The sequence below is a fragment of the Haemorhous mexicanus genome, chromosome 6, assembly GCF_027477595.1.
Source record: "Haemorhous mexicanus isolate bHaeMex1 chromosome 6, bHaeMex1.pri, whole genome shotgun sequence".
Classification (NCBI taxonomy): Eukaryota; Metazoa; Chordata; class Aves; order Passeriformes; family Fringillidae; genus Haemorhous; species Haemorhous mexicanus.
In genome coordinates, this window is record NC_082346.1 from 51,685,845 (window position 1) to 51,700,358 (window position 14,514).

At 43.0% G+C, this 14,514-nt stretch overlaps 1 protein-coding gene across 2 annotated transcripts in view; it reads right to left on the reverse strand.

Moving 5' to 3' along the window:
- Positions 1-14,514, reverse strand: part of SYNE3 (spectrin repeat containing nuclear envelope family member 3) — a 64,971-nt gene that overhangs the window by 32,770 nt on the left and 17,687 nt on the right. For both annotated transcript variants that reach the window (XM_059850249.1, XM_059850248.1), the window contains exons 2-6: positions 10,914-11,071; positions 7,872-8,044; positions 7,143-7,452; positions 2,003-2,164; positions 933-1,277 (exon numbers count right to left, since the gene is read on the reverse strand). In XM_059850249.1, coding sequence (XP_059706232.1) covers positions 933-1,277; positions 2,003-2,164; positions 7,143-7,452; positions 7,872-8,044; positions 10,914-11,057 — 1,134 coding nt within the window. In that variant the 5' untranslated portion in view covers positions 11,058-11,071. The remainder of the gene's footprint in view (positions 1-932; positions 1,278-2,002; positions 2,165-7,142; positions 7,453-7,871; positions 8,045-10,913; positions 11,072-14,514) is intronic.

Genomic DNA, 14,514 nt, shown 5'->3' on the forward strand with positions numbered 1-14,514 from the left:
CTGCATCTGATCTGCAGGGCTCACTGTTTGAACAGAGTGAATCCCAAACAGGCCTGGTTTCAGTTCACTGGTTGCAGTATATAACATGAGCTGCATTTTTGGAGCAGTCTTAAAAGCATCTGTTTGCCCGAACAGATCTTTCTCAGAGCTCACATATAGAGAATGTTAATTCTAGGGTGACTCAGGGAAACAAAAACAACTAAAACCCATGCAAATGTAGCTGGATTGAACCAGTCTAGATTTTTTTGATCCTTTCTGCATATACTTTTCCCAGTTAGTCCTGCATGGCTCTAGATATACAAACAGCAGTGAAAGGCATTTTGAGAACAGATAATAAATGCAAAACCAGCCCTCAAGAGAAAATGAGTAGTAAAGATTCTTATTTACTTAATGTGTGACCATTTTTTTGCACTCATTTTTGCAGCAGATTGGTTTTGGTGTGAATACTGCATTGTTACAATCTTGGGACTTCTTGGTACTGATGACATGTCTGCTAGTAAAGGAAGAGAGGTAGCTGTCTTACAGAGGTGATGGGTATGCCATAGCAATGGTCTTACCAAACACCCCAGAAATATGTGTACTTGTGTCTGTGTCTATATATATTCAGTGAGGCATTCATTTCCTGCTTCTTTTTAAGTGGAGCAAATTGTGTTGCTTGCTCTGTATTGTGTTTTTTTTGCATATGATCCCTTTGAACTCTAGGCACAAACTGCAGCACATCCTCCAAGCCTGCTCCTTCTGTGCAGTGTAAGATGAAGGCTGGGGCAGTTGATTCCATTGCTGGCAGTCACACTTTCCTCAGTGTGCTTCACACACACTCATCCTCCTTCCTCATCATCTCTAGCCAATGGGACAGGCATCTGTTGGATGTGACTATGCATTTTGCAGTCTCTGGTTGCACTTGATCCTCCACACAAAGGATAACAACTTACATTGCATTTTTTCCACAGAGTTACAAACTCATCTTCAGTCTTTTCCCCTTCCCCAGGGTCCAGGTCATTTTCTAGTCTCTGTAGATCTTTCCTCAGCTGCTGGATGTCTGCTTCTAATTGTCTGGCTTGGGACTCGTAGGCACTTTCAGATTGTTGGATCTTGAGCAATCTCTCCTCCTCCTCACTACTGAGCAGTTTCAACTTCTCCAAGGCTTTTCTTAGCTCTTCAAGTTCATCCTTCAGTCTTGCAGATCCAAGTGGAGAGGTATTCTGAATCACCTCTGCACACTGATTTTCAAGGTGCTTCCATTTCTTTCCACCACTCCTAATGTCTTTGGCAATTTCCTGCAAAAAAAAGTTAAATAAAGATTATCTGCAGAATGAGAAGCTGGGGAAAAAGCTGAAATCAGCAGGAAAAAAGACCACCTCTCCTCATTGTACATATTTTGGTTTTCACTTATTATTTCAAAATATGTCTTTTTTCAAGTGACCAGAAGCCAGGGTTAGTCATCTGACTGCCTTCTGAGTAATATTAATTGTCATTGATTCTTAAAGTACTGGTTTTCATTAATGCTTATCACCTGAGATCTCTGACAAAGAGAACAAGAGCTAGCTGCAGGCACTAGATGTATATTAACAGTTGGATCTCAGGGATTTTAAGCTAAACATTAAAAGCATTGGCACCAAAATAGAGGATATTGTTCTCAAAACTGGTATTTTCATCACCAGCTCTAAACTCTCAAAACCTGTGAACCTTCAGGGTCTAATTGGATCATGTTTACCAAATCTGATTTATTTAAACAAGATTCTCAAAGAATCACACAACCGTTGGAGCTCAGGCTTTAAGCAAAACAAACCAGACCAGTTTGTGACTCATACTGGAAGAACCATACATACAAACAGTTTCAGGACCTCTTACAACTCATCTGCCCTAGCCCATGCTAAAACCACCATCTATTTTGTATGTGCAATTCTTTTCTCAAGAACACCCTTGTATGGTTTGAGCAACACATACGGGCATGAAAACCACACAATCCTCGCTCCTTGTTAGAGCTATATTGTTCAAGGACCTTCAGTGCCTTTAGCTTGTCCTCTGCTGAAGTCTTGGTTGCTCCTCCAGTGCAGCAGTTTAGTTTCTCTGTGACACCACTCAGCCACGACTGAAACTGGTTGACACTGGCGCTGTACTGCTCATGTTCCTTGGTTATCGTTTCAAGCAGTTTCACTCTGTTCTGTAACAAGAGACATCAGAAGTGGTGAGAACTGTGCTCATCTGGCTCTTTTTCCTCTACATTGTAACCCAGGATTTATAAACAACACTCCCTTTTCAGGAGCCCCGATAACACTTGGCCTCCACAGGAATTCAAAGTTTACTCGAGAAACAGAACACAAAAGTACACAAAGGCTTGCTCCTGTCTGGATTTTGCTGCAGGCTCTCAATGTCTAAGTCTCCAAGATCACAAACTGCAAGGCCCTGTCAGCTGATTTTCTGGCTTTCCAAAACGTCCTACTCTCTCATTAGAAAAAGAGACAGAAGTTTGTTTCTGGTTTGCACTTTGAGAAACAAGCAGTTACTCTTGTGGGTTAAAAATAAAGATGAGCACACCTTATCTCTCAAAATGAAAATAAAAGAATGCAGTAGAGGCATGAAAATTGTTTTAAATAGTTTTCATTATTTAAACAGACTGGATTAAAAATGACCATCACCTTCAATTGTGTAGTCCAGGCACTTTTTACTTACTTAACAGGTCACAAATATTCTGTAGTGGTATCACAGACTCTGGAAGCAAATTCAAGCCAATGGAAAGCAGGCTTCATTTTTCAAGTTACTACCTGTGCACCCTATAACCAACAATCCCTGAATTTACAGGGGCCTGCACATCATGAGCTGCTGCCTGCTGATCCAGTCTGGCACTCCTCACAGAGCCACATTTGCTCAGACTGGCCTTGTTTGCCAGCCCAAGTTCAGGTCTTTTTGATTTTGACACAAATCACCTGCTCTGTTGTTTCACTACTACAATATTCAACCTAAGTATTATCTTCTGCAAAATCAGACTGATTTTTCCTGCCCCTCTCCAGTTGGCATGGAGAGCAACTGAGGTACACTGTGGTTACATTAGATTACAAAAAAAAAAAAAAAAAAAAAAAAAAAAAAAATCACTCCTTGTGCAATCCATTTAGAGCCTGCATGCTTGAAAGCGCCCTTTGCTCCCACAGACAATGGGCCAAGTTTCATTTTGTGTAATACAGGACACAGCACTGGCCTCTGAGCAGCTGCCTTCCAGGGCAAGCAGAGGGACAGCTGCCATGCTGGGTAGAGCTGAAAAACCCCCTTTGCACTTCCCTTGTCCCTGTGAGGCTCTGGACAGGTCCCCACCCCACGCCAAGCTGCCTGAGGTTGCAGTGAGCTATCTCCATTCTGTCAGCCTGCTCTGCAGCCAGGCCAGCAGGATCCCCCATGTCCTGGGGGTGGCAGTCCCTCTGGGACTCTGCCCTTCACCTTTGGGACAGGGCATGCCCATGGTGCACTACAAAGCCACCACTCTGCAAGTGCAACACTCCCAATGTGTTTTTCACACTGCCACTTCAGTCTCTGCTGACTTTGCAAATCCTGAGTGACTCCCCTCAAGTTAGCTGACTTGCTGTGGGACAGAAGAGGGACAGCTAAGGGACACTGCTTTCCCATGGAGAATGAAACACTGCCCATTTATTAGAGCATGGCCTTTAACAGCACCAGCCATACACAGGTTTGGATGAAACCAAAGGGTAGAATTATGACTGCAGACTTCTGTGGCCAAGATGTGTCCAGCAGAACATCTCACTTGCTAAATCTCCATGTGTCAATTCTCAAATCTGCAGAGGCTAAACAGTTCATGCTTCGACCTCAAGCCAAGGATCTGAAGAAGACATCCTTACAGCAGTGTAAAAGGGCCACACATCAAAGTGACCCAATTCAGGCTAAGCTTATTGAATTGACTCCAGGGAATTAGATTATTTTACTGGCAGAAGCTCCAAAAGGCATAAATCAGAATAACAAAGCAGAGATGTTATTAAGCTCAAAAATCTTAGGCTGATATACAAGGGGTTCAAAAGGAAGTCAAAACAACCTACCCTTGGCCAGCTAAAATAAAGGAATAAGCAGTTTGGGTTGGTCTGTGAGGTCAAGAACCAGATGTCATGGGTCTGGACAGACTGTGCCAGTTGTCTGACAAAAAGTTACAAAGAGTTGGCTGGGCCCTCCCCCGACAAGAGGTTAAGCAGGAAAACTTTCCAATGGTGAAAAACGAGGTATCACCAGCTCCTGTTAGGTTAGCTGCTTGGGGAGCAGCACAGGGTGAAATTCAACATCCACATTCACTAGGCTGAAGTGAGGAGACATGAAGCAAGGACATGGCCCTGCAAAGAGGAAGAGCACAGACAGGAAAGGAATGGGTTTGCCATGGGCTGCAGAGAAAGGGATGTGTCTGGGCAGGATATGCCCAGCCCTGGGTGCTCAAGGAAGGTGGACAGAGGCTTAGGAAGCCCTCTCCCCTAAGCTCCCTTCACAGTCAGGGAAGGCAAATTAGCCTCCTCTGGAAGGCAATCTAGAGCACATAGAGGAAGTTCCCACTTTAAATCCCCCTGTAGAGCCTCAAGGAGAGTACAGAAAGCTCCTGTAGCCCTTCCTGGTGCTTTTAGTCTTACCCTTGGGGTATCTTAGCAAACTATTGTGTCTAGGTTTCAGTTAACAGAGACAACATGGACTGAAATTAATCTGATGTGCTCAGAATAATTTCCCATACATCATAACTTTTCTTACCATCTTCAATCATCATTTATGCTGAAATACACAACCATTTACCTCTGCATATTTTTAATTTCCTGGGCAAGGGAAAGCATGTAGGAAATGACTGCCACATCTAAAAATATTCCTATCAATGTAATTAAAAGATATGCTTTTAAAATTTGGGAATGTTAAAGACACATGTTAGCACTAAGGAAAAAACAACCTCCCACCATTTGCTCATACCAAAGAAGCAATATCACAGGCAAACCATTTAAGAAACACTGTCCAAGAGCCTCCCTTCTGATAGAGCTGGACAACTGCACAGGGTCTAAAAATGCCCTTCAAACACCAGAGTTATCTACAAACACCAGCAAGCTTCCTGTGCTCAGGCATTCAGCTGGCATCTGCAAGTCACATTTAGTCTGGCCTCCCATCATGGGAGGGGCCAGAGCAATCCCCTTACAACTCCTGTGTCTCTTTCATTCATTCACTCATGCCTCCTGCCCACTGGAAGAGGTGGCAGGGTTTCCTTAAAAACTGTTATACTTTCCAACACAATTCCCAAGGTGCCTGTCACCTTGGCATTAGATAATAAACTCCTCATTTACTTCAGTTGCAAAATCCAAGGCTTTCCAACTCCCTTTTTTGTTCCATACCTCCTGAAAGAGGAATTTCTTAGCTGGATTCTCTCACTCCATCCTTCTATGAAATGTGGTATTCATAACCAATGCCAAAGAAAAGCTTTTTCTAGTGTCTCAGTTGGCTGGAAACATAAAGACATATTTTGTCTAACTAGTATGAGCCACTTCCTGATCTCATTTACACCAGTACATATCCAAGTCGGTTAGAGAAATCACACCATGTAAAATCAGTCTCACAGAGGTCACATTCTGGCTTTGAGCATTCAAATTACTTGTCTAAAAGAACAGCTTTGTTAAAATAACTACTGACTGTCTCCGGCTTCAAAACCAAAGACAATTTTGGTGAGGAGGGAGTGAATGATAATTTTAAATGGCAATCTAGACAGACAACTCCTGAATTCCCAGGAACTTTCTTATTTGTATATCCAGATGCCTTGTAATCAAGGGATCTGCCTTTAAAAATTAAATAATCAGTGTTCAGGCCCAAGTCTGCTGGTGGCTTCTCTGTGCCAGCTGCAGCTACAGAATTTCCAAACATACTCTAGATTTTGGAGAGACATTAGCAGTAGTTATATATTTATGGCTAGAAAAGTACCTGAACTACATGCTCACAAAAGATGCCAGCTAAGGGGTTTCTTTTGTCACTTTTGGGGCTTGGGGTATTTTACTTTGAAAGAGAAAATGTATCTATGGGGCAAGCAGGGCAACGGAATGTTGTTGTTCTTCCAGTGTGATCTGAAGTTAACTTTGTAAAACAGCATCCAGGGAGGGAAAGCATCCATCACTGTCAGGCTCCATTTCTGGACTGGTGTGTAGGTGTGGGAATTAATAGAAGGCAGCACTATAACAGAGGCAGACAGCAGAACCAATGTGATGGAAATTATTTCTATTTGCACCAGGTAATTCCAGCCTGTGAAATTCTGGAAGTCACTGTGAACAAAAACTAGGTTTTAATTTCTATATGTTTGGTATAGATGTAGCTATATATATTTAAAATATCCCTTTGAGTATTCCTATTGATTTGATTAGTAAGAAATTGAATTCTTCTGCCCATCCACAGATGTCTGCCCCTCAGCCGTACCACATGGTCTAATCCTGTCTTTGAGTTTTAGAATGAAAAGTACAAGCATTTTCTGAAATCTCTACACAAAAACAGGGTGAAAGGAAATCACTAGTATTAAAAGATGAAGCTGGATCTTACACCAGCCTATCTAACAACTGTTCAAGCTGGAAGATAAGTATTGGGCAAGAACTAGTACCTGTGTGCATGAAAATCTTTCAGACAGTGGAAGTGGCCCACTGAGCAAAGTGTTGGGCCAGAGCTAACTCCCACCATTGTGTTTCCCAGTTCTGCAGGCAGGCAGGGCAGCTCTGGGTCCCAACTAATCCTACTTCCTCCAGCAAGGCTGTGTCCATGTAATATTCCCTGGCTCCTGGCATGGGTACTCTGCATCTGGTTATACATGAACCACTAATGTGCTGAAAGATGAGGAACAACTCAAACTTTATACAGAGACGACCTGAAGCAATATTCACTAGGTCACAGCAAGCAGCCTTCAGCTACTTTACAGCAACATGCTATAAAGCACCATGTAAGAGCATCCCAATTAACATCACTCCAGGACAACAGCTCATCTTAGGACTTGACAATTGTTTCAAACAGTCCATTGACTGAAAGAACAGGAGTCCTCAGTTCTGCTTCCTTTTGCAGCCCTACCAGGTAAGCCATCACTCAAGAAGCAAGTAGCAAACAACACCACAGATGGGAGGAATTTGAACGCCTCCCACTCTTTATAACTGTACCTGAGCTTCTTGTCTGATTCCTTCATACTCCACCCTCATTTTCTTCTGAGCATCCTCATCAACGCTGGGGTCACCTATCCTGCTGAACAACGAAGCAGCTTCCTCCAGCAGCCTTTCCAGCAGGACTGACTGATTTAGGACATCATTCTGCAAAACCTGAGCATGGCTCAGCTGCCACTGCTTCTCCTTTAAGCCAAGCTGCAACTCAATGTCAGGCTCCAAGGTGACCCTCATGTTGTGAATCCATGTGTAAAACTCATTCTGGGCCTTCAGGTACTCGCTCCAGTGCAGCCAGACCCACTCAATGCGGCTGTTGGGGAGAGCAAGAGAGAGGAGTTAGAGGAAATGATGATGGGAGCAGTGGAGACCAACAAGTTCAAAAGGCTTTCAAAGCAGTGCACAAGGTTCTCAGCAATTGTAACTTGCTCTGACTTCTCAGGGCTTGGATTCACTTCCCAGGTCCTCTCTGCTTTGGGGAGGAAATATTCTGTAAAAGGCCCTGACCAAACTCATCACTGCAGACCCTGGGGTGGGTGGGCCGGGTGGTGAAGGCAGAGCACTGAGGTCTCACTGATCCTCCCTCCCCACACAGTCCCCAAAATGCTCATGGGACTGGGATTTGCAGGGATTTGCTATCTACAATCCAGGGAGCAGAGTGAAGCAGGAAGCACTTTATGAAAGCACTGGAGGAAACAGCTGCCTCAACACACCCAGGAGTGTTTGTCTTACCTGTGACAATGAGTAATGTATATGGCTGTCTCTTCCCACAGGGCTTTAATGTCTTTCAGTTTAGAGAGTACCTCATGCTTCTTCTCCTCACTGATGCTGCGAAGAGCAGCATCTGCCTTCACAAGAATCAAGTCCATTTTCAAGCTGCCTTCTGGTTCCAGGGCACGGATTTTCTATAGAAAAACAAATGATACTGAAAGCATGGAAAGAAAACAAGGATTATTGATGAAATGTAAGCTTTGTTTTTACCCAGGAATCATGAACTCATAGAATCATTTAGGTTGGAAAAGACCCTCACAATCATAGAGTCCAGTTGTTAACACGACACTACCATGGGATGGAAACATTTCCCTACAGCACAGACAATTAACCCTTCCCACCTTCTGCAGTTCCTCCTGAAAGGAAAATAGGAACGTTTTTTCAGACATGTTTATTCTTGAGCATCCTAAAGGACTGAATTTAATTGAAAACCACACAGCATTTGAAAAACATTTAAGTTAGCTAAAAAAACAGACCATCCTCTATGAAATGCCTGTGGCTGTGGTTCCACTGCTGTTATAAGGTTACAGCACTGTGTTGCCACAGGCCAGCTGCTCTTCCCCACCTGCCAAAGCACAAAGAGGAAACCTCTCCATTTTAAGCTATGCTATAAGAAATCATGAAGCATATTAAAACAGCTTCCTAGTGGAAATACAAGTTGGCTTAGAAAAGAAGCCAAGAGAATTTAACTAGTGGAATTTTTTGCTTCGACCTTAAACTGCTAAGTTATGAATTGGTGAAAATGTGTATCTTACACAAATAGGAATGCCAGGAACTGAAAGTGGAGTCATCTAATTTTAAGTATCCAGAGATGGAAAAATCAGCAGAAGGTCTGTACAATTTAACAGATTAATTAACCCCCAATTCAGATGTCAGCTTTCAACATTACTTTATCCAAACTTCTGATACTATCAAATTAGCTTTTCTTGCTGCTCTTCCATAAACTCCTGGCAAACTGCAGACTTTCCAGTTTGAAGGAAAAGGCTTCTACAATGAAAACACCAAGATTTCCAAAATCAGCAATTACTTTTGGTAAAATTAGGCCTATGGGATTTGACCATGTCAGCTACTGCAAAGGTGAGACAAGTAAAAGGCCTTTGGATCTCCAGTCCCACATTCTGGAAAAAGCAAAGCCTGTTCTTTTGGCATGCAGGCAGCACACCTGCCTGTGATATATCAACAGTTGTTTGGAGAAATTATTTACTAAGAAAGGTGTGATTAATAGAATCTGGGGAAGCAGGGCAAAGCAAGAAACTACAAGCCACAGCTATCATCCAGCAGGTAGAGTGTAAGAGTAAAGCTGCATTCTAAGCCTGATATTCTTCCAGCAATTAAAAGCAAACAACAGCTGGAGAGAAAGCAGTGGCTGTACAGTCATTTTTCTTTTTCAAATCTGTTTTTTACATGTCTCATTGGCTGACATTTTCATTAACAAATTAACAGAAAACAAACCACAGGAAGGAAGCATGAAAAAAACCTGGCAAGCCAGGTGCAAAAAAAAAGAACTGAAAACTAAACAGTAGTTTTGAACACAGTCAGTAGGTGAAGCAGTGAGCACATCATGAGGACATCTGAGCTGGAGACAAAAGACAGGCCCAGAAGGGAGGCAGGATGAAGGAGCAGGAGGTGGTTAAGGTACACGTAGGAAGAAAGAACTTGTTAATCTTTAAAATGATGAATCTCCAAAGTCTGAGTTGAAAAAATTTCTTAATATGACTTTCTGCATGTTACAGACCTCCTGTGAAGCCCAAAGAAGTAAAGAGGCTTCAGCAGTTCAGGCCATATCACATCACCACAAATCTCTAGACCCTATAACTTTTTGTCTCTGCCATGAATATTCCCCCTTTGCCAAACTACCGCTCTTCTACTCGAGTTCCTGTGTCTCTTGGGTGTTTCTTGAGGCTCACAGTTTCCCAGACAAAAGAAAAAGGTAAAAATAATTTAAGGTCAGAAAAATAAAACTATAGATGAAATGCTTCCTATTTTTATGACTGACATGCAAGTCTAGCCAGCATCCATGAACAGTCTCTATATTATGCCACAGGCAAGATCCATACACCAGAGGTAAGGAAAAAGGTTGAAGACATCACTGTAAACTACCTCACCATCCATGTAAGCCTGCAACATTTTTTGTCAAACTTCAGAATAGGCAGACCAAATATAAGTAGATACCCCAAAGCCTCTCCCTTTGTGTAAGTAACAATGGGAAAAATCTTGCCATTTAAATTAGAGAACAGATTACTTGGAATTACAGGTAATAAAAGTATAAAAATAGTTTAAATGTTAGTCACAGAAAGATCACCACTCCCTCCAATGGTACAAATGGGACAAACAGGAGTGTTTCCTTTGCTGAGATTACAAGACCTAGATAACATCTAATGAAACTGAAGTTAATGAATGTGAAATCATTGTAAGAGAGCAGGCACAATCTGCAACAGGATCTCACTGAGAAGAGTTATAAAACAGATTAAGAAAAACCAGGAAAAAAATGAGAACTTTTTCCTTTTAATTGAACAGATCATAAAGGGGATCTGTAAACCCTGTTATCATCAGGGTTATGGAAAAGGACAAAGGAATTACTCAAAACCAGCCCATTACCAGGACACTGCAATCTTTCTCTATCAGTGCCAGAGTGCTGGAGGGGGTAGAACACTAACATGATCTGATTCTTTTATACTATATGCTGGTTGTCTGCAAATTACTATGGTAATTGCAAGCAGCAACCAAATTGTTCCAGGCTTGAGGAGAGTGTAAACATTTTAACCTGCCAAACCTGCTGCTAGTGTTCCAAATCAATCTGAAAAGCTTGGAAGCCAGCGACAGCAAATTGCCACCCTCTTTTTCTACATCTGTAAACAATTTGCAAATAGAAAATTTAAAAGAATACTGATGTGAACCCATCCACACAGGCCCAATGCTCCAACAAGCAGGGGCTGCTGACAATTCCCTGCTGGAAAACTCCTGAGTGAGAGCCACCTCTGAATCCCAGGGCTCCTCCCTTACCTCAGTCTCTCTCAGTCTGGCTTCCAGGGCAGATCGAGGTCCTTTGGTGTTGTCATTGATCCTCAGTCTCTCTTGGATGGCCTTCATCCAAGCTTCTGCATTCTCCACACTGCTGTCAAATTCATCCTGGAGCTGCTGAGTCATTGCATTTGAGGAAGCTGAAGGGATAGGAAACAGGGATGTAAGCAGGTTTTGGGTAAGACCTGAGCAGGAATGAAAGGCAATCCAAAGGAGAAAGGGAGAAGAGCTAACGATGTTGTGGCTTTCCTTTTTGAACAATAAGACCAAAAACTGCAGCAGTATTGCTGTTCAGTTGAGCACAGAGAACACATTCACACTGCAGCTTTCCCAAATGAAAACACACCAGGAAACAAAAAGAAGGTGGAGAACTGAGGGAGGTTCCTTTGCAGTAAACAGACTTAATGCAAAGCTTTTAAATGAGATTAATTTGGTGTTTGTGTGTATTCCAGATTAGCTACACCAAACACAAACACCTTCTGTTTCTTCTCAGAGTCATGTCACTGTAAAACTCTCCCAATGCCCTTCCAGGCTCATGTACTGAGCACCTGACACCAGAGTAATGAAGTACTTTGGCACATGCTTAACTTAGAGGTGCATAAACTGCTGTTGGAGAGGTGTTAAAGCTGCTGAGAACAGGATCAGATGCTTAGACTCCCAGTTAACTTCTTCTTCTGAGACCATGCAGAGGTTACCTGAATGCACATGCAGTGAGTCTGGGATACACAGGCAATGGGAACTGGCCAGCAACTTCCAAGACTAACCACAAACAAGACTTCACAGGGGATTATCAACCCTGGTGGATGCCTTCTTTTGCCATCTCTTTTACTCCACACCAGGCTCCAAGCTTTTAATTTTGCTCTCCCTCTCTCCTGTTGCCCACTCCCAACCAGCAGGAATGTATGATGCTTGGTTGCTCTGTTGATGTCTCTGTTTAGAGCACAAGCTCTCCACTGCCCAGACAGCCTCCTTTGTGCCTGTACAATAGAGCAGAGCCATCCTAGGCTCACCCCTAGGACTGCTGGACTAAACTTCACTAACAAGGATGAGCCAGAACAGAGCACCCCGTAGGTCAGCTCCACTGAAGTGAACAGAACGAGAGCCACTGCCATTCAGTGGGTTTGGATCACATCCTACAAGTACTGCCAGCCAAGCAGCCAGTGATGTGTGGAAAATAAAATATTCTTCCTCTTTGTTATTCATCACTGAAAGATTTTTTTCAGCCCAAAGTTTGAGACTTAATTACTGAACCCAAGTTTGTTGTGCAGAATTCAATTCCACAGAGCCCCTCAGTTTCCATGAAACAATTCATGTGGAAGGAAGTGCTCAGTGTGAGAGGCAGAGCATGGCTCCTGGTGAAGCTGGACCAATGGTGGTTTGCAGCCACCATAGCTCTCAGCAGCTCAGTCTTTACAGTGTTTACATCCTTCTGCTCACAAGCAGAAAGCTCCCCACCATCCTTCTTTTACTTTGTGGAGAGGAACATTGGTTCCTCTCCACAAAGTAAAAGAATTCATGCAATATTTGAGGTCCTTCCTGCAGCTCCCAGTCAGTTTTCTCCCACATTGGACCAGAGAAAACAAAATGTCAGCAATCACAACAGTCTGAACTATTGCTTCCTGGCTGTCAGCAGGCTGTCTACTCAACAGGTCCCAGAACAGAACAGAAGAACTGCAGAGCAGCTACTGCACCCCCCTTGGGGACAGCTGGAGCAGAGGATGGGGTCAGACCTCCTGTGCAGACCAGGAGAGTCGCATTTCCTGAAAGAGGGAATTCCTCCCTAAGTGAGACCTGTCAGACAGGACAGAATCTAAGGCTGTAGCTCTCAGAAACCTGAGAGCAGCTTTAGAAAGAGTGACCTCACCTTGAAAAGTTTTCAAAAATAAAACAGGATGTACTGGATTTAGCAAGGGTGGTGTGGCATGGGGCAGCTACTCCCTCTCTCCAATATAAAAAGTATGACAGGATATATAATTAAAGCTAAAATCATTGACTTACATCACAACAGTACTGAAGAGGAAGCCAGCTAATGGAATAATGTTATTTTCAGTGGATTGCTAGATAGCTGTGTCCTTCTCCAACTATGACTGGTTCAGAACTGGCATTTCTGAACTACAATAATCCAGTTCTTGGAAAAGAGCACATCTCATTGCAGCTGAAAAACCAACTCATTTTCACATTAACATTTCTCACTATATCTGGCAGTTGTAGAGGGACTGTCCCCTAAAACTCCCCTTGTTACATACATACATACATACATACATACATACATACATACATACATACATACATTTCTAGGCAAACAGCTTCTGAATGCTCAAGTATGAGCTGTGGTGGTTCCAAATTATGCTGTTGTGAAACAAAATCTTGCAGTGCATTTGCTGGATAGACCCCGATGAGCAGTGGCATTCATTTCCTAGGAGAGGTTTCTATTCCTGGCAACATCCATATCATATTTAAAATTGGCTTCAGTACTCCAGTCATGGAGTAGCCAATACAGAACATCATGTTATCCTAGTCCTACTTTTTACAAAAAGTTGAGGGCAATCCAACATGCTTAAGAAGCAGTGGAAAAACCTACTGTCATCCAACAGGAAGAAAACGCCACTCACACTCTGCCCTCATGCTGGTGCTCTCTGAGCACAAGGAATTTCTGTCAAAACCTCACAGTAACACAGCCTCCCCCACCCACACACAGTCAATCCACGTAAGCAGTCAGCACAGGAAACCACAAAAAAGTTATTTCAATATTAAGAGCACCAGCTTGCAAAGGAAGAGAAACACTTTGCTACTCCAACTACAGGCAGTAAAACATCATTGACTGATTTTGACCAAGCAATTCCTGTATCTAGTACCACAAAGATGATTAAATGTAGCATGGACTCAATGCTCAGGTGGATTTTGTAGTAGTTACAACCTGCAATATCTGACATGGGTCTGGGCTGCCTTTTGAGACCTCCTGTCCTCCCTGTGTGCAGGGCAGCCAGATGCTGGCTGAAGCAATCAGCTACAGCCCCTGGCTTTTGTTCTGGAACCCTTCCCAAGCACTAGCAGCACGATTTATACCTGCAAGGTAAAAGTGTGATTTCTGACTTAGTCTCTGCTTGGGAGGAAGAACAACTGCTGTCTGTTTGAGATATGGCAAGATCTGTAACTCCTCTGCAAATTCTTCTAAAGCTGGGACTAATGGTTAGTGGATAAAAGTTAACCATTCAACAGCTTTCACCCCATTTCTGTTGCATCATTGGAACTAAAAGATTGAGCAATACTTCTGGAGATCAAATTAAGCAATACTTCTGGACCCTGATCAGCACAAAAAGGACAAAGGAGACATAGTGGCTCCTGGAGCAGAGCTAAGCTGAGGAGCTGTGCAAAGCCATCATTCACACACCAACCTGTAACAGCAGCAGACCATTAGGGACACCTGTACAGTGGTGCAACAGCCCCTGTCCCAGGCTCAGCCTCTGGGACCCACTGTGCCATGGAAAGTCTTCCCTTAATCACCAGAGATCCTCCGAGCAATTTGTACAAAATTGTTTTTCTCACAGTTACTTTCAAATGCATCCAGCTGTTCAAAACTGCT